This window comes from Dioszegia hungarica, assembly GCF_025882075.1.
Source record: "Dioszegia hungarica strain PDD-24b-2 chromosome Unknown MKK02contig_8, whole genome shotgun sequence".
In the NCBI taxonomy this organism is placed as follows: Eukaryota; Fungi; Basidiomycota; class Tremellomycetes; order Tremellales; family Bulleribasidiaceae; genus Dioszegia; species Dioszegia hungarica.
In genome coordinates this window covers 4,328,655-4,346,634 of record NW_026515770.1, presented here as the reverse complement: position 1 = coordinate 4,346,634, position 17,980 = coordinate 4,328,655, and the positions used below count along the sequence as shown (strand labels likewise).

The 17,980-nt window shown below is 57.9% G+C and overlaps 7 protein-coding genes across 7 annotated transcripts; 2 read left to right on the top strand and 5 right to left on the bottom strand.

The window, feature by feature from the left end:
• Positions 1-91: 91 nt before the first annotated feature.
• Positions 92-1,249, bottom strand: MKK02DRAFT_45410 (uncharacterized protein; the record flags this gene model as incomplete). Its single annotated transcript, XM_053093402.1, has 6 exons — positions 92-117; positions 167-319; positions 386-473; positions 534-671; positions 717-866; positions 905-1,249. 6 exons carry the CDS (start codon positions 1,247-1,249, stop codon positions 92-94), a joined length of 900 nt encoding a protein of 299 aa, XP_052946482.1.
• Positions 1,250-1,857: 608 nt separating this feature from the next.
• On the top strand, positions 1,858-2,667 carry MKK02DRAFT_33838 (uncharacterized protein; the record flags this gene model as incomplete). Its single annotated transcript, XM_053088796.1, has 1 exon — positions 1,858-2,667. The coding sequence occupies one exon, from the start codon at positions 1,858-1,860 to the stop codon at positions 2,665-2,667; it is 810 nt and encodes a 269-aa protein (XP_052946481.1).
• Positions 2,668-5,380: 2,713 nt separating this feature from the next.
• MKK02DRAFT_45407 (uncharacterized protein) lies at positions 5,381-6,403 on the top strand (the record flags this gene model as incomplete). Its single annotated transcript, XM_053093401.1, has 3 exons — positions 5,381-5,501; positions 5,552-5,792; positions 5,839-6,403. 3 exons carry the CDS (start codon positions 5,381-5,383, stop codon positions 6,401-6,403), a joined length of 927 nt encoding a protein of 308 aa, XP_052946480.1.
• Positions 6,404-6,649: 246 nt separating this feature from the next.
• MKK02DRAFT_45406 (uncharacterized protein) lies at positions 6,650-7,985 on the bottom strand (the record flags this gene model as incomplete). The annotated part of the gene is made up of 5 exons (XM_053093400.1): positions 6,650-6,958; positions 7,014-7,362; positions 7,413-7,592; positions 7,639-7,802; positions 7,857-7,985. The coding sequence occupies 5 exons, from the start codon at positions 7,983-7,985 to the stop codon at positions 6,650-6,652; spliced, it is 1,131 nt and encodes a 376-aa protein (XP_052946479.1).
• A 515-nt stretch (positions 7,986-8,500) lies between these two features.
• Positions 8,501-10,724, bottom strand: MKK02DRAFT_45405 (N-glycosylation protein-domain-containing protein; the record flags this gene model as incomplete). The annotated part of the gene is made up of 2 exons (XM_053093399.1): positions 8,501-9,043; positions 9,096-10,724. The coding sequence occupies 2 exons, from the start codon at positions 10,722-10,724 to the stop codon at positions 8,501-8,503; spliced, it is 2,172 nt and encodes a 723-aa protein (XP_052946478.1).
• A 444-nt stretch (positions 10,725-11,168) lies between these two features.
• Positions 11,169-13,056, bottom strand: MKK02DRAFT_33834 (uncharacterized protein; the record flags this gene model as incomplete). The annotated part of the gene is made up of 6 exons (XM_053088795.1): positions 11,169-12,003; positions 12,053-12,462; positions 12,517-12,544; positions 12,599-12,678; positions 12,745-12,797; positions 12,996-13,056. The coding sequence occupies 6 exons, from the start codon at positions 13,054-13,056 to the stop codon at positions 11,169-11,171; spliced, it is 1,467 nt and encodes a 488-aa protein (XP_052946477.1).
• Positions 13,057-13,719: 663 nt separating this feature from the next.
• On the bottom strand, positions 13,720-16,789 carry MKK02DRAFT_45403 (uncharacterized protein; the record flags this gene model as incomplete). The annotated part of the gene is made up of 7 exons (XM_053093398.1): positions 13,720-14,819; positions 14,874-15,217; positions 15,263-16,112; positions 16,165-16,512; positions 16,563-16,593; positions 16,641-16,719; positions 16,767-16,789. The coding sequence occupies 7 exons, from the start codon at positions 16,787-16,789 to the stop codon at positions 13,720-13,722; spliced, it is 2,775 nt and encodes a 924-aa protein (XP_052946476.1).
• Between the last annotated feature and the right edge of the window lie 1,191 nt (positions 16,790-17,980).

Genomic DNA, 17,980 nt, shown 5'->3' with positions numbered 1-17,980 from the left:
AGTATGCATCTACAGTACATGGGTCAACTCGCTATCCGCAGCCGAGCCCTACACCAGACCGTTCAAGGACATGGATGTCTCTCGAATCCCCTCAGCTAAAGTCGCCAGCCATTACGCCTGAGATCAAGCTGCGGGCCAAAGGTACGGTAGGAAGCCCCTCGGCCACCGCACGCCCAGTCCCGCCGCGTCGCATCACCTCTACCCAGTGACGGACCGGCCAAGCGGTCGAGGCGGAGGCCCCGCTCTGGCGTGTTGGCGCTTTCGTCGTCTGGTCGCCATTCCGTGAGGATAGGGAGATGGGTGTCCCAGTATGGCTTGCCTGTCCTGTCAGCTAGCTGTCTCAACATAGGGCTATACGGCTAGTGATACTTGCCCTCGACAATACGGTGGACATTCTCGGTAGGAAACCACTTTGTGGATCGGATCGTGGCATGGTCTTTCGTGTCTTCGAGCGCCAGGTAAAAGATATCTCCCTGATGATCCACTCAGCCGATGATCCGTCGTATACCACACATGACTCCTAATAGACTCACCGGAAAGGTGCTGCCTGTGCAGCTGTTCAGATTGTTCTCGCCCATCTCCTCGGCAACTAGTTTTCCGCCAAAGATGTGGACCTCCCATCCCCATGCCAGCGTCTCTGCGGAAACGACAGGAGCCCTCTCCGAATCCCCCTATATCATCAGCTGTGTCCCCAAAGACACTACAAAGCGACTCACCATGACACACAGAGCACGTAGGACCGTCTCATGAGCGAGGATGGTCGCAGCAAAGAGGACGTGCCGATTGTATGATCCCTTCCCCTCAGGACCATAAGGTCCGATGTCGAGACTACCATCGCGGAATGCTTTGGCCCCCAGCTTGATGGTCTGACCGGATCAGCTCGCTCTAGCTAGTATGGACTCACATTATGATTGATCCGGATCTTATCAAGGTCAGAGGGTCTAGTCTCTCCAAAGCCTGTGATAGCGGCAGAGACGACGACTTGGGGGTGGTCGCTAGCGAGCGTACGGGACAGTTGCGAGCGGACTATACCAACGTCGACGCTTGGGGTCGAGGTGTCCGGCAGCACAGCCAATCCTTGACAAGCTGAGGCGAGGTAGTCTAGTCCGCGATCGAGAAGGACAAGGCGCCTAGCTACCGCCCACGCATCGTGTGCAAAGTCATACTGCAAGTCTTCGTCCCTTTCCGTTTGGCGGGAAGTCAGAGGGGAGAGTACCCATTGAGCACTTTCGGAGAGAATGGGGAGCATAGTGCGTGGATGAAGAAGGGTGTGAAGAGATGAGTGACATCGTACACGATCAATCAGTATTCGGTAAACGTCAGCGTCAGCTGGCCGGTGGTGGCTGGACTGCCAGCCCACAAACACAAACACCAACACAAACATCCGCTGCTTGTTTGTGGCAAATTTGCCACCCGCATACATGTGCCTGTCGTGAAGCATGCCTTCTTCTGTGATGTCCAACAGATCTCAACGTCCCGCGCTTCTTGGGTTCTACGATGAGAGAATCAGGACGGCCTCTTTGTTCAGGTTCGGCGCTCTACCCGATAGAAGCATCATCAGATCTGATAGGCAGCAGAAGCACAGTCATACGGATATATAGTATTCTGATTCTGAAAGGAGTGTCACATATGGAGCAGTACTTCGACTGTGGCGCGCTGTCCCAGAGAAGAACTCGTCAGATCTGGCAGGACAAAGAAGCGCTATCATATGTTCGAGCGTACTCGCAGTACTCTAGTACTGAAAGGAGCTTGATGGCGCAATCCCGCTCGGGGTACTACAGATAAAGATGCTGCCCGGCGCTGCCCTCAACTGTCCCTCCATTTCTCTACATTGTCGCCAAAGACAGAATCCTCACAATGGCTACGCCAACAGACAACATCACTCATTGGGACTACGAGCGGGGTGCTGTACACAACCTCCCCACGCCTGCTGAGATCCGCAAGAGACTTGAGGCCGAGCCGGGCTCCACCATGCGCTCGGAGTCGCTCGAGGACTGCGTCAACCCGATTCACCACCACTACTCCCCTACATCCGGGGTGTATGAAGCTAGTGGCAAGACTGCCACACTCGATGACGCGCCCTGGGGCCTGTTGTGCAAGGTGATCGACGTGCCCTGGAAGGGGACGACTGTGATCAGCCTCGATACGCCTCTGACACTCGTCTTTGGCGCGCCCATGAAGACGTCACTGCAGGATCAAGATGTCACAGTGATGTCTACGAAGCGGTCCGACGCGGCCGACGGGACCAAGAGTGAGGTTGAGACATTCGCCACTTTCCGCGTCAAAGAGGCGACCGCACACATACACACCACCTCTGGCACTTTCTACGGCAGATGCAGTGAGCTCGGTCCGGTCCGGGGAATCGCAGAAAACCTCAGCGGACCACCGGCTGAGGAAACCGAGACTGTCTACAAGATCACAGGTCATTACCTTGACTCCAAGGGCGTGCCCGACGTGCCCGCCACGCTGACTTTCTTGTACCCCTCTCACAGTCGGTTCAGCCTGAAAGATGGGAGGATGCTGTTTGCAGGTGTGGGATTGGCGTATAAGGATGGCAGGGTCGGCCGGGACACTCTTTTCCTACGGGATGGGAGTGGTGTCATTTCGGCATTGGCAAGTCAGGCAGCTGAGGAGATTCAAGATGCGGTGGCGATTGGCCAGGATTGACCCAGTGCGTTGGATTTGCGCGTTGGCGTGGCGATGTTTTCTTGTTTTCATCTAGTGCGACGACTGTCTAAGATGCATGTTTCAACTTCCATCGGTATGCTGAGGCTCGGAACCCACTCAGTAGGCTGAACGCCGAGAAAGACCGCTTTTTACTGCTCGGCGCAGTCGTGGAGAGCAAGCGGTTTCCAGAGGCTTTCGATCATCGAGATTTGTTCGCTACAATGAATCGAGTGGGATCTCTGGTTCTGCATAAACACAGATCTGAATCTGCAGCATCGAGGTGTCTATACCCCTAGATCTCTGCACAGGTCACTGGGGGTTTCAGCAGACGACAATGTTGTGCTTGCACGGGATCAAAGGACGACCAAGATCGTGGAAGGCTCGTCGATGCCGACGACTCAAGATACGCAAGAGGGGGTTATACGTTATAGCGAGACACACACGACACCTGATCCCGACCCCAGGTATCCCAGGTATCCCTTCTTTCCTCCCCCTGCACCCTCATAACACTCGCTACTTCAATTTCAGCAGTCAATACACCCCTGATCACTTATCTCCCAGTCCCAAAGGTTCGCACCTACCCACCATGTTTCTCAAACACCACGTTGACCTCGCTCGGATGATGGTCTTCGAGACGTCCGAAGCCGATTTTTTTTGCGATCAAAGCGATTCGGAGGACGAGGACGTCACCCAGAAGTTCTGGGGCTTGAGCTGCATGCCCTCCGTTCCCCAGACCTCATTCAAAGCATCTAGCATCACTCCGGCCACTCTGAAGCAGAGCGCCACACCTGACCACCTCCCCTGGGGTTTCGCCTGTGAGGACACGTCCATGAACCAGCGCTCCGGCGAGATCAGACTCCTTTACCCTCTGTCTGATCTCTTGTCGTCGTGCTCCCCAACCCGATGAGGAAGGGTGGTGGTGGTGACACGCACAATTCCACCCAGACCAAAGGCAGGCTTGTGACCATCATTACGGAGCCGATGTCCAAGCAGGGGTTTGCGAAGGAGTCCGACGAGGAGACAGTACGCCGCCCGCAAAGACCGCCGGTCATCAGCACCGGAAGGGTGACCAGCGCCAGCCGCTCTGACGTGGCGGCCACCGTCACAACCTCCAAAGCCATCGACTACCGCTCCGTCTTGGCTGGTCTCGCCCAATACATTGTGGATTCTCCCGAGTGCTGGCAGACAGTGCACAAGGTGGTGGCACGCAGCCTCGCAGACCCCGATGACGGTCCAACGGCCTCGATCTCTTTCGTCGGCCCGGAAGGCGGTCGATACCGATTGGGAGATGGGTCGCTCCTCTTGCAAGGCCTTGGGTCAATGTTCCGTGCCGAGGACGATGATGATCACAGTGACAGTGGCGGTGAGACTGGCGAGGTTGGGAGAGACTCGCTCATTGTGAAGAGCTGGTCCGAGCCCGAAGCCAAGAAGGTCAGCTTCAAGTTGTGATGATTTGCCGCTGGAGACCGCCTGTACATCTGTACGACTCTGACCGTCTGTCTCTTTCCAATGTATATATGCCTTGCCTTTCGTATCTGCAGGATCGTTTTGGAGCATCCGCTTCGCCACTGCTGCCACATCCAGCCGCCACTTCTGCACGTGCATTGGCTTGGCCCGATGACAGCCGCCGGACCGGAAAAAAATAAGGCACGATCCGGGGAAACTGGGGACAATTACCGAAAGCAGCAAGATTTACCCCTGATTCTATTCAGGGGCCAGATCTGGGGATTACGCTTTATTACGGTATGACTCCGCTGAGGTTGTTGGAGCAAGAAGAGGACAAGGTGGCGAATGGCGCAAAGCATGCATGCATCAGTGTGAAAGGGGGCGCGAGCGCGACTGTCATCAAGGCGTCATCCACCCATGACGAGCAGCGACATCGTCGTCGTCTTGCTTCGCATCACTACCTATCGTCAGTAGACTGGCAGGAATTGCCATCCGCGCTCCAACACCCTCGAAAACTAGTGCCGAAGCACGTTCTAGATTCTCCGCAGTCTAGCCGGCGCAACATCCTTCGCAAAGCGCAAAGTACTGCTCTGTTCAAACTCGAGGACGGTGCTCAGTTTCAGTTTGCTCCTCCCCTTCTCCATCATAGATCTACCATCCTTTCGCTCGGTCCGCAACTATACTGGATATAGCCAACACAGCCAGCACGAGGCCGGCAATCTAGCATCGACTTTGCATCTCGTTTGCTCATCCACTTCGCACTCACTCAAAGGCAATGGTCGGACAACCATCATCTCATTCACCGGCCACCTCTCAAATCCCACCCTCGTCCTCCATACTCCCCCGGTCTTCCATCTCTGGCCCATCCACCCCCTCATTACTCGGACCCAGCATGCAGTCGCGTCCTGCATCGCGGTCAGCTTCGCCAGCTCCCCACGCGACTCGCCTCCCTGTAGACCCTTCGTCGCAAGGCGGCGTGGCGCATCATCGTCCCGTATTCGTCCACACAGCGACCAGCCTCCATGCACCCCCCATCGCGACGAGCAGTACACCTCCACGTACAGACTACGACTTTCCGCCAGAAAAGGAGGCCCCGCCCGCATATCCTTATCCTACCAACTACGAGCCAGATCCCCACCACTGGCAAGCCCACTCCCACAATCAACACTCCAGCTCGAATGCCGGGCATGCCTTTGCACATGCATCTCGCGCGTCGTCTAGGCGGTCTTCACTTACCCCAATACCCGAGCCATGTTTTCTGAACAAGATGCGGGATAAGCTGCTAGGCAAGGAGGGCGGGATGGGACGCGCGCTGGTAATAGGATGGGTGGTGACGACTCTGGGCTTTGTGCTGGCGACGGCGTTCTGGAAGGGAGAATTGTTTGGCGGTATGTCAAATCTAGGCTGAAGTGGCTTGGAGGATCATGCTGATCATCAGCACTTGACAGACTATCGAAAAGCCTCCTCGCGATGGGCCTCGAAGGGAAGGTCATCTTCACCTTCCTCATTTTCATCACCACCATCCCGCCCCTCCCCCTCTACTCGACTCTGATGGTCCTCGCCGGCTACACCTTTGGCGTCTGGGAAGGATTCGTTGTATCCTACATTGCCAGTCTATCCGGTGCGGTGATCGTCTTTATCGTATCGAGGACTCTGCTCCGGGATGTAATTGCCAAATCGTGAGTATTTCCTCGTACAATTCGATTGAAAGCAGCTAACATCCAGTCTGAGCAATTCGCCCACTGCTCAATCCCTCCTCTCAATCATTCCGGCCAACCCCCACCTCCTCCTGCTCATCCGGATCGCTCCCTACCCCTACAACCTCCTCAACGTCATCCTCGCCTCGGCCCCTTCCCTCTCCCTGCGGACCTATACGGCATGTACGGCCGTCTCACTTCTCAAGCTCGTACTTCACACATGGATCGGCGCCGGAATCCACGACATCGCGTCTTTCGGGCACGGGCCTCATGGCGGACACGGCGGGCCCCCTCTCGGTGAGGACGGAGAGGTCGGCGGTGATTGGGAGGGCGGACATCGGTATGACGGCAGTGGAGGGGATGGGTTTGGGCATCATCGGGGCTACCCACACGGTCCGGGCTGGAGGGCGGATCAGAGGCATCGCGGGCGGGTCAGGATGTACTCGACCTGGATCGGAATTGGTCTTTGCGTTGCCCTCTTCTTCTACCTCACCCACCTCGCCAGGAAGGCTTTGCGGAAGGCGCAGGAAGAGGAGGCGCTCAAGAGGGAAGAGGAGATGCTTCTGATGACTAGCAGCGATGAGGAGAGCTGAGTTGTAAAGCTGGGGAACGGACAGTGGGGGTTCGAACAGGAGGGGATAGGGTCTTGGGCCGGTGTGTCCAGTCAGTCAGTCGGGGTTGCTAGTTGTCATTTCAATATCAGATAGATTTTCGCGGAGCATTCTTCATTGTAGGCATCTAGGATTCCATGCATATACCTTGAAATTATAGTACAATGTCCTGAGATCTCCGTCCACCTCGTCAGATCAACACGCTCATACCTCAAACTCCGAAGCTGTCTATAGCCGGACCGTCTCGCCAAGTCCGACGCTGACGCCCTCCATACCCTTCACCGCCGTCTCGATCTGCGCGCTTACCAGCCGCAGACGCTCCGCGTCCGCCATCAGTCCGAACTTCTTCTCCGCCGCAGTAGGCTTAGAGCCAGCGACCGCGGGCAAGATGTCCCGACCAATCTCGGCGGCATTGGGTTCGGCCTTCCATCCGCCTGCGACCCACGCGGCGGCGGCCCTCTTGTTGGAACCCAACTTGAAGGACGCTGCGCGTGCTGCGGGGGATGCAGAGTGACCAGCAAGGTACAAGGCGATACGCTGTGATGTCAGCGCTCTGTCGACATCCTGAAAATATAGGAACGATGAAACATACGGGAGGGACTGTTATTCTGCCAATCTTAAAGCAGAGCTCATGAACCGCTATACCAGCGATGACACCTCCGTCCGCTCTGGGTCGGGGCGAGCGCAGGGCAGCGAGTGCCTCGGCTGCGAGGTCGGAAGATGGAGGGGAAGAGGGCGACGCGGACCGTTTGGCCGGGTCGGTCGTGTCTGTACCGGGGAGGACCAGCTCGGTGGGGGTAGTCGAGCCGGACGAGGGGGAGTCAGTCTGGGCGGGAGGGGCGGGCGTGACAGCGCCGGGGGTCTGCGAGTCGGCTGTCTTTGCCCGGACCTTCTTCGAGGACTTCTTGGGACGGATAATAAACTCCGTCACGAGGTAGTACCTTTTTCTCAGCCGGGGCGCAATCACCAGGACTAGAAGCAGGGGACTCACCACTTCTCGCCCCATCCTACAACTCGCGACTCGATGGTATACTCGCTGAGGATCGGTATCTCCCTGATGAACGTGTAGTGCGTCCCGCCGAGCGCCGAGTACCCGCCCGCTTCGAAGAAGATGGGCAGGGCGTCCCACATCCAGCTAGACATGGAGATATCGGCAGTCTTGGCGTAGCACCTATCTGTCAGCCGGGAATCGACATGTCGACAATGATGCTACGTACGAGTTGCTGAGGTGCATGTTGTAGTCGCAATCATCAAACCAAGCCCTGCGCTTGGATACCGTTCGGGCGGTGATACCTCCTGTTGCGCGAATGCGTTTCTGGCATTTATCGATGTACGCTTGTCGACCGCGCGTCCAGACGAGAAGATATCTGGGGCCCAGGCGCTGATATATCAGCCCAGAGATTCTTCATGGGCAATGAAAGACCACGTCACTTACCCACCAGAACCGGAAGTGCCATACGAGCGGAAGCGAGTGCGCGTTGAGAGCGATAAGGAGGATGAGGAGATACTTGCCAACGCTGGGTATTTGGCTGAGTAGGTTGAGGAGAGCAGAGAGGGGTGCCATCTTGCTGAGGTGGGGGAGAGCGAAGGTGAGTATTGAAGTAAAAGGAGCAGGTCAGTCGGTCTGATATGGGCGTTGTCGAGAGCGAGCTTTGGACCTTATATACGCTCGACCCAGGTATACTCAGATGTCAAACCTGCATGGGACAGGCCCAAGGACACGTCGGCGGGCGACGGTCTGTCTTGGCTATGACCGTGTCGCCGAGGACGGGCTCGGTGTCGGGTACCGAGGTCATCACAAAGTGTCAACAAAGGCAAGATGGGTCGCGGACCCACGCGAAATCCAGCGCGTCGCTGACTAAGCATGATTTGTCATACATTGCGTCGACAGTATCGCGCCTGCGGCCTGATGGCCTGATGTATAGATGCCAGCTGTGGCTTATCGGCATAGGCTACATATTTGATGAGTATAGTACAAGCGTGTGTCTACTTCTCTACGGTCTACTCAATAATACGTGTATCAACTACCTAACTCCCTCCCTGATGATGATGTCGTGTCTCTCCGGTTCCCCTTCCCGCTCATACCTCTCCCCTGACGAATCGCCCCGTCTCGATGCCCAAAAACAGCCAGGCCGTGGTGATTAAGAGCATCATCCCCAACTTCCACCCCACCTCCCTTGCCAGGAGATACCAGTCCCACTGCCTGTCCATCTTGAACCGGTCCAGCCACGCCGGCTGCCATTTCTGCCCGTTAAACCCACTTCCAGTCTGCCCCACTCCCCCCGTCTCCGGAGCCCGATGCCGCGGACTCCGACCGCGACTAGGAAGGGGATTTGAGACCTTTCGCCGGGGAGTCAGGTCCGCTCCCGAACCGCCGACGATGATATTGGACGTGACGTAGATCTGGACGCTGCGGCTGCCGGCAGTGGTACAGCCAATGACGACCCATGCGAAGAGGATCCGGTCGGGACCGAGTGTCCATAGCGTGAGACCGGTAAGGGGCCAGCAGATGCACTGGATGGAGAGGAGGCGGGTGATGGTGGCGGGGAGATTATAGTAGACACGCCAGCGATAGGTGAGGCCGGTAGTCATTTCGAAGCAGTAGTGGCCGGTAAGGATAGACTGGACGTCAGCTTAGACCTCAATCGGTTGAAACAATAGAGAGTAGACCTACCCAGGCAGCAGAAAGCACCAAGTCTCCTCTGTTCTTTGATTCCCAGATCCCGTCTGGCGTCCAGCCTGTCATGATCCGATCCAACGCCGCACGGGTAGTGATCACTCCCCATGGATACAGGTTCACCCAGATCCCACCAGTCACCGCCGCCTGTATGAGGTACAAGAACGCCCATACCGCTGGGAAGACCGCCAATAGGCGAAGGGAGAACAGGTTGTCCTCCACTCCATCATCAACAACGTTCCCCCGGCCGGCGTCCGCGATCGGCTCATCTGTCAAGCTCAGACCGAGCCCGCCGACTGGACGTGAGGTGTCTTCCGCCTTGTCCTTCTCCTTGTCTTTGACAGATACCCGACGACGTATGTATTGGCGCCGTTTCGAGCCGAAAGAGATAGAGTCGGAGGAGGGTGAGTCGACGCTATCGAGGTCGTCATCTGCGTCCTCCGAGCTTCCGCTAGTGGGTCGCACGTCCGGAGAGTGGAGAGGAGCAAGGGAGACTTCTGGCGCAAGAGGAGTGAGGGGTGGGATACCGCCGGCAGTGCTCCGAGGGGATACACTCGGGAGGCCTTGAGTCGGAAGAGGGCTAGTACGCGTAGGTGATTGTCGGGAAGGGACGGGTTTCCGACGAGACAGCCCTTTTGTCTCCTGCGACACTTCCGGCTTCTCCTTGGGGAGCAGCGTGAACGCCCCTCCCAGCCCAGAGGACGTTGAAGCAGCTGGCGCAACGGTACTGTGCGGCCTTCTCCCCTCCATCTGTCTCGCCGCGACATCCCCCGCCCATCCCTCTAGCCTGTTCCGAAACGCCACGAGATCCGGCTGAGATGACGATTGCGCTTTGAGCCGGCCTGGGCGGACCGTGGTGTCAGACTCGACGCCAGTGTCTATGTCTGACCCGGCCGAGCCGATGGTGGGTGCCGTGGGCCGCGAGCGTGAGCGGTATTTGACTGTTGATGCGCGAGACGGGATACGAGCATGCGATGGAGTAGATGGAGGATGTTGTGGTAGGTTGAAGAAGTTTGGAGCGGGAGGCTTGGAAGTGGGAGGATGAGGGCGTGCCCAGAATGTCGCCGGGTCGATAGGAGGGAGAGACCTCGACGTCGTAGACGCCGCTCCAGCTTGTACGGGGACGAGGGGGACAAAGCCCTGTACTTCCGCTCCCGCCGAGGTACGTGCAGGCTGCGGAGCAGGTCTCTGCCAGCCAGCCCGCGGCTGAGATGCCCCAGCTCGGCTGTTGAGCTGCTCTGCAATCCACTCTGGGCCCAACAGCGCTTCTCTGCTTCCTGGACTGCGAGCGCCAGATTGTACTGCTGGACGTTCCGATAAAGCCGCCCCGAGCTGGATGGGCGAGATGGTGCTCAGCGGTCCCAGACCCGGCGGATACGTCCGGCCTGATGGACTGTAGGCGGTCGAGCGGACCGGGCGACTGACGTGTGACGTGGAAGGGAGGGATGCCGAGCCTGAGCGTGGTCGACTTGGTTGGCCAGGCTTGAATGGATATTGAAAGGGAGATTGGTCTTGGTCGAATGGGAGGTTTGTCGCCTTTAAGATGTTATCGCGTGGATTATGAGAGGAGAGGAGGGGCGCCCCGGTCGATTGGGCAGATGCGGCAGCCATGATCTGGTCGGACATGGCGCTTGGGTGTGATCGACGTGGGTAGAAGGGACTGGAGTTTCGATATCGCCTATGGCAGGCTCGACCTCTCTCCTCCCTCGCAGACGGCAACTGACAGCGGAGACATTGGTGTATCAGTGTCTGGTGTGATTCGTGCGCTGTGCTGTCTGCGGTCGAAGGGCGGGAAGGGGGAAGGCAGGGTGAAGAGATGGGTGAGACGCCTAGGTGAAAAACGCAAGTGCAAAAGGAGGCGAAGTTTCACTTTACGGCTCCATCTGTATGGAATGCGGGGTAAGACCCTGGGATGCGGCTACGAGAGTCAAGCGGCTCTCGGCGCTAAGGACATGACGATGGCTGAGAGGGGAGGAGACCCAAAGACTTCTATGATCAATCTACCAGTAAAGAGTCCTTATGATACAGTATGCCCTGTGGCTTATATTCCGCCGCGAAAGAGGACCAGCCTCATCGTCCTGTGGAATCCCTATGCCGACTCTCAGTCTCCCATTCTGGCCTGTACAGCGGTGGTAGATCCTCCACATCTTGCCTAGCCCTAACCACCGCCGGTCCCGCGTCCTCGTGCCGCCGCAGACCGCCCACGGGGGTCGACTGAGAAGGCATGATCCCGCCGTATGGCTGGCTCATGCGGTCCATATCGGGACTGTGGAGAGAGAGGCTCGCTGCCATTTGCGCCTTGGACGGCGGTGGTCTGCGAGAAGGTGCAGCGACCGCAGATGGTATAGCTGGCGTGGAAGACGGGGCGGATCCTTGGCCGGAGTTGGTCCGGCTGCCGAGGGGAGGTGAGTCGGTAGGCGAGATGGAAAAGTCGTCAAAGGTGGACATGGGTAGGTCGAGGGTGAGGCCGCTGCCGAAAGATTCGGTACGCCCGTGTGCTCGAGGAGGCATGAGCAGGGTGTCAGACCCGTATGCCTGATAACCCGACATGGCCCGCTCCCCTCTGCCGTCCGCCAAGTCCGACTGAGACGTCCTACCATACTCTCGGAAGGGCGAGATTGTCCCCTCTCCTCCGTCCGTCATATCCCCGTAGCTCGACTGGCGATTGCTCGCCGTCCCAAAGATCCCGCCTTCTTGGTAGTTCTCCATTGGCGACCGGGAGTTGCCATCCTCCGCGCCGAGATCGACCTCGCCAGACTTGATGCCTTTCGTCCGCATATCTTTGCGGTGTGAGATGAGAGCCGAGACTTGGCGTCGACAGCAGAACCAGAAGATGGCGCCTTGAAGGGCGAGGAGTGCGAGGATAGAGCAAACCACAATGCCGACGATTGCGCCGGTGCTGAGGCTGAAAGCATCAGCTGACCGCCTCCAATCCGTATAGAGGCGGGGCTCACCCTCTCCCACTCCCCTCAGGTATCACCGTTGCTATCGCCGTGACCGTCTTGACACCTCCTCCTGCCCCTACAGTCGCCGTCCCTGTCCCGGTCGCTGGGACCTTCCCCGCCGAGCGCGTCATCGTAGGCACAGTTGCCGCCGGGGTCGAGCTCGGACTGCTGTCGTCCAGACACCCCGCACCGCCCTGGCCGACCGTCATGAGGTCGCTCGACCCGCCTATGCCCGTCCTTCCCCCGTCAAACGCGCCGAGGATGAAAGACGTGCCCGCTGCGACATTGGCGTTCCAGTTCCAGGTTGTAGAGCCGGGCTGCGCGGTGAACATAAAAGGCTGGCCGGAGGGGATGACACCGAGCAGGCGGACCGAGCCGACGGCTTTCGAGTCCCAAGAGACCTGGAGCGGGGAGCATTGCTACGATGAGGTCAGTCTGATCCGGACTTGTCAAGCGAAGAAAGATTGGCGTACATTGACGGATGTCGAATTGAGGTAGAATCTGTGATTATCAGCTCAAGATCCAACTGGATGAAATCATAGCTGTCAGACTCACAGGAAGTCTGTCTCGGTAGAGCGCAGCTGACAAGTCGCGGCCGATTCCGTCACCGTATACAGCGGCGTCACACCTCCCGACTGGACTGTCAGCCTTATTCCCAGCCCGATACTGCATCTTCGCAGATGCGCGTCGGCCAAACTCACGCCTTCTCCCGTTGAGTCTGACATCATGGCGACCAGTTTCGTTCCCGCAGGATCTGCGAGTCAGCTCAAGAGTCACTCCTCATATGCAGATCATCTTCCAATGTACAGTTTACGGTCCAAGAGTAGTTCCCCATCTGGCTGTCAGACGACCAAGCCGAAGATGGCAGCGATATATTGGTGGGATAATCGAATGCTGGCTAATTGAGGCGTCAGCAATCCTCCCTTGTCAATACTAGCACATCAGGACTTACCACAACTACCATATGGAATGGTGGTACCCCTCCTTGCCATATGACGTTTATAGTCCCGCATTTTGATATCCCGTTGTTGCTGCCGGACGTTTGCAAGGCAAATTCGAAAGCCAGCGCCGAGCCGAGCAAGGGCAGAACGGAGACAAGTAGTCTCGCTGGGGAAGGGCTCCACATACACCGCCAGGATCAGCTGGGGCGAAAGGACGTCGGCGGTCGCAGGTGAGGGAGTAAGTTATCAGCTGGGTCGATTTTGGGATTGGTACGCGTATGGCTCGGCGCGTCGAAAGATTTTGGGGTCGTGTAAAGAGCGTGTCTTCTCTAAAGAGCGTGGGCAATCCGGAAGGGTCCTGTCTATATGATGATAACGATGATGATGAGCAAGGCTACAAGCTCAGCTTGCAGCTTTTGTTGTCCTAAGGATGCAGGAACGAGGGTCCCCCCCTTCGGCTCCGCGGAGAAAACCTTGTTGACCAAGATGAAACACGCTAAAACGAGAGGGGGTCATCCATTGGAGCATGTCTGAAACTCAGCATCCCTTGCCTTGAGCCTCGTCAAGGTCCACTCGATCGCCGCTGCTGCAAGGACTTGGTATAGTCATTTGTACATTACAGGCTTAACGATAGTATTATGCGCAACACGAGACAGCAAGACCCAAGATACGCAACCAGCACGCAAAGTCCAGAATTTCAAATCGAGGCCAGGGCATCCTCCCTTCCTTGACCGCCTAGACCAGCTCATTCCCCTTCAGATCGCCCAACATCTCCCTTAGCTCCTTCTCCTCCACCCTTCTCTCCGATTTCGCCTTGATCTCCGCCTTGCGCCTCGGCACATCCACCTCCTCCTTCAAGTTACCCCTCGACTTGATGGCTGCCAACCCCGAGTTCTTGTGCCGAATCCGGCTTGCCGCCGAGGCCGGTTTGTGTGGTGATGATGTGGACGAAGAGGCGCCGAACCGGCCGGGAGTACCGCCTTTGGCCGATCGGGCGGGGAGCGAGGGAGGCGATGTGATGGATGTCGATGGGGATGAGGGGTTCGGAGGGGGAGGCAGGTGGAAGTTCTCCTCAAAGAGGTTCTCGCGGGATTCGCCCGCGCCGAAGAGGCTGTGCGTCACGATGCCGTGCGCCTTGTAGGACGTTGGAGGTTGCATGGCCGAGGTGGGGACCGGGGGCGGACCCATAGGAAGGCCGCGAGGTGCGGGTTTTGGGGTAGGCTTGACCGTTGCCTGCATCCGAGCACGGGAGCTCGCCGTTGAGGCATACAGAGTGGACGATGTCCTCGCGATGGGGGTCTCCACCGCGGGCACCGTCACCTTCGTCGCGGCTGACGTTGAGCCAGAGCCCATGTCAACATCGCCCGACTCATCGACCGGTGGCGCCGGCGCCCGCCTTGCATTCCGTATAAGATCCGCCTGGCTCTGCTTCCGCATACTCGACGAGACCGAGGATGACTTGTGCTGCGGGAGCCCAGGGGCGTACGTCGACGATGTGGACGACTTGAGAATCGAGGCCGAGCCGCGTGAAACGACGCGTCCGCCAAAGTCCGGGAGAGGCTTGCGCTGAGGGACCCGACTGCTGGTTGTAGAGCTCGACATGACCGTCTGGGCCGAAGTAGATGGCATGCGCTGTTTCCGTGTGGTGAGACGGGTAGAGTTGAGCGACATGGGCGGGTTGATGAGGAGATCAGGAGTCCGCTTGACGATGGAAGAGAACTCGGCCGAGCGGCGGCGAAGTGATTTCTGCAGCTCGGCCGAGCGTTCTTGAGCGGTCATCTGCGCGCCGGGGCGGCGGAAGTTGCTTCGGAACATGCTGAGTCTCGAGCGAAGGCCTGAACAATCAGCTCAAGCCCTGGTACACGGGCGGGAGCATCGCTAGAACTCACCGTTTCCCTTCATGCTCAGCCTCGAACGCTGCTTCTTCTCCCCCAGCCGCCTCTTCTCCGGACTCTTCCCCTCTCCGTCCCCGAGCAGCGTCATCACGCTCCTCCCCGCCTCCCTCAACGATCCTAGGACATTCGGTCCAGGTGACATCCGGCTCCTCTTCGCCTGCCTCCCTTCGCCGTCGATCTTCCCGCCATTTGGAGCGGAGGGGAAGTCCGCAGTCGAGCCGGCGCTGAGCTTCCGTTTCTGTCCCGGAGTGGTGGGTGGGAGTCGAGAGCTGCTTGGTGGCTTGGACGCTTTGGAGGCCTTGCTAGTTGTAATGGAAGTCTGGGAGATTGATTTCATCCTGCTCATCAGCTTCTGGTCTGGTCATCCCATCAGGAACACTTACTTGGCAAAGCTCCTCTCGTGGGCAGCAGCATACCGATCCTTCTTCCCCTCGAATCGCTCCATCAACCCCCAACCACCCTCGCCCAGCCCGCTCTGCACGCTGACCATCCGCCTCATGTCCGCCTGTTTCCCCTTCAACACCTCGTCGACCATCCTCGCATCTTCCGGCAGCTGCTTATTGATCTGCTCCAGCATATCTCGCGCGGATACACTGAATTGGGCGGCCGAGGTGGCGTGCTCCGGTGAGCCAAAGATAAAGGTCTCGGATGATTTGTGCTGGAGCGTGTGGGCACTGGGATATTGGCCAGGAATGGGAGGGACGGGTGGCGCGTCCGAGTCAGGCTGGAAGCCAGGTAGAGGTGGGTAGATGGAAGAGAGGCTGGCCGATGTGTGGTTGGCGAGTGCAGGTAGGGATTTGCGGGAGGGATAGGACTGATCCGCGTCGTTACCGGTACCGGAGCGGAGGGGTACAAGGGACCGGCGATCTTTGAGTGCTTGCAACTTGTGCGCCGAGCCGACCAAAGGGAGGTCGCTACCTCGAGCTCGGGGTGTAGCTGGCCCAGCCGTAGGTGAGCATAGGCGAAGGGTGCTGGGCCGCTCAAAGAGGCTGAGACGGGAGTGTCGCCGAGGGATACCGACCGTAGATGCGGGCGATGGGGCGACCGGCACCGACTCCATATCGCCCTGTGGTTCCGGAGTGGTCTCCTTGGCGGCCACATTGAGGTTTGAGGTCTGAGAGGTCGAGCGAGATCCGAGGAAGGTCTTGGTACCGCTCCTTTTGAGCGATGATGCAAAGGCGAAAACGCTCCCGCGGCTGCTGGATGCACCGGTCCTGCCAGGCATGTCAGACGCTTCAGAATCAGCGTCGCATCCCGTCACGAACAATTCGATGTCGCCACTTACGTCCAAAGTCTGAGAGCGGCTCGCCATTTCCTGCACTCTTCCAAGACCGCACACTCCCCTCATCCGTCCCCTTCATAGGCGAAATAAAGCTCGCCCCGCTCTCCGACATCTTGTCCCAGTTCTCCGAGCTGACGGAGATCATGCTTGCCTTCTTGTCGAGCTTGAGCGGCATGTTGATGTTGAACATGGGCATATCAACGTCGTCTTCCTGTTCGCGGGCGGAAGGCGACAAGGGGGTAGGAGTGTCGGGACCGGCGGGATTGAAGTCGACGTTGGCATGATGAGGGGTATTAGGCGCTTCAGGCGCGGGGATGTGGAAGGCCTGGCCGGATGGAAGGGCGGCGGCATCTACTCGTCAGGAATGGGAAAGAGGATTCGCCGGGCAGGACATGACCCACAAGCCTGCAATCGCTCAACCATATCCCCGTTCTATACGTCAGTCTAAAGCACTTTGACAGTCTGATCATGACGCTTACCTTCCCGCTCGCCTTCAGGCCATATCGCTTCGAGAGCGAGACGAGCTGATGCCTTTTCAGCGCGTTCAGGGCGGCGGGGCTGGGATATCAGCCAACTTTCTAGCGTGGAGAAGCAAAGAGACTCACTTGGATAGGATTTGTTCTGCCATCAGGAACGCTGGAGCTGGCTATATAGCTCAAGCAGAGACGACTATGTAAGATGGTGCATTGGATGTTTGGCTCCCACCCAAGTTGGATGAAACATCGCCGTCGCCGTCCCCGAAAGGATAGCGCGAAAAATCAGCCACGAGGGAGGAGTAGAACGTCATTCAACTGGAGGGAGACCAGCTGGAACCAAATACAGCAAGGCAGGGGAGAGATAACGCCGCCAAAGTCCGTGACGAGTCATACTGATTTAAGACCACTTCCCCCGGGAACATCAGATTCCGAAATGATGTATATACTCTTTCGCGGTATTGCCGCTAATTCCCGTGACACCGGCGCGCACAACGCCATCACATCGCCATCACATCTCTCCGTGACGATCGCCGAGGCCGCGGGGCGGCTTTGTCAAGCATGTGGAGTCAGCCAAGCTCTCTTCGAGCTCCAGCGCCCAAAGAGGCTGGATGCTGCGACTGGGCATGCGAGGCCTAAGCACTGAGTACTGAGTCCGCTGACCTTGCCATCGGGACTGGTAAAGTTCACGCTCAGAGACAAGAGCACGATACGAAGCGAAAAGCGGCTCCGAAAGAATGGGTCATAACGTCATAATGTGAAACCGGGATGACCGACGATCACTTTGCCGCAACGCCGCATACGTACATCTCCGTGATCTGCATTGTGGAGCGGGCCGTGAATGCTCCGCTCATGCTTTGCGGAGTACGTGGAACATAATGTCCCGCTCAAGGCGGACGCCGAGAACGAGGAACGCCTCTTCCTTTTGTCTATCCGAATCACGCTCGTCATTCCAAGCGACTTCAAGGCGGTGGGTGCGCGTGGCGCTCAGGCGCTCAGGGCCAAGGCTCCTTCTTCGTACTGCATAATACCCCTCTTGGCTGAATACCTGACGCCGCTGATCCACACGCTGGCTAATGGATGTTCTCGGCAGTTGCCTTCCGATGGACAGGTCAGGAATCCTCCAGCCACGAGGACGGCGATCATCATCGGGATCACGTTACGCGGACTCCTTGAGCTCAGCGCCTCGATGATCAGCGGTCGGCTCACGAGCGGCAGGTGTCCGGGGGAGGGGCAAGGGCGTGGAGAGAGCACCCCGTTGACGAATGAGCCGTGGAGCGGCGCGGCATGGGACACTCAATGATCTACAGAAGCCAATGGAAGCGAAGCGGATTGCTAAGGATCGA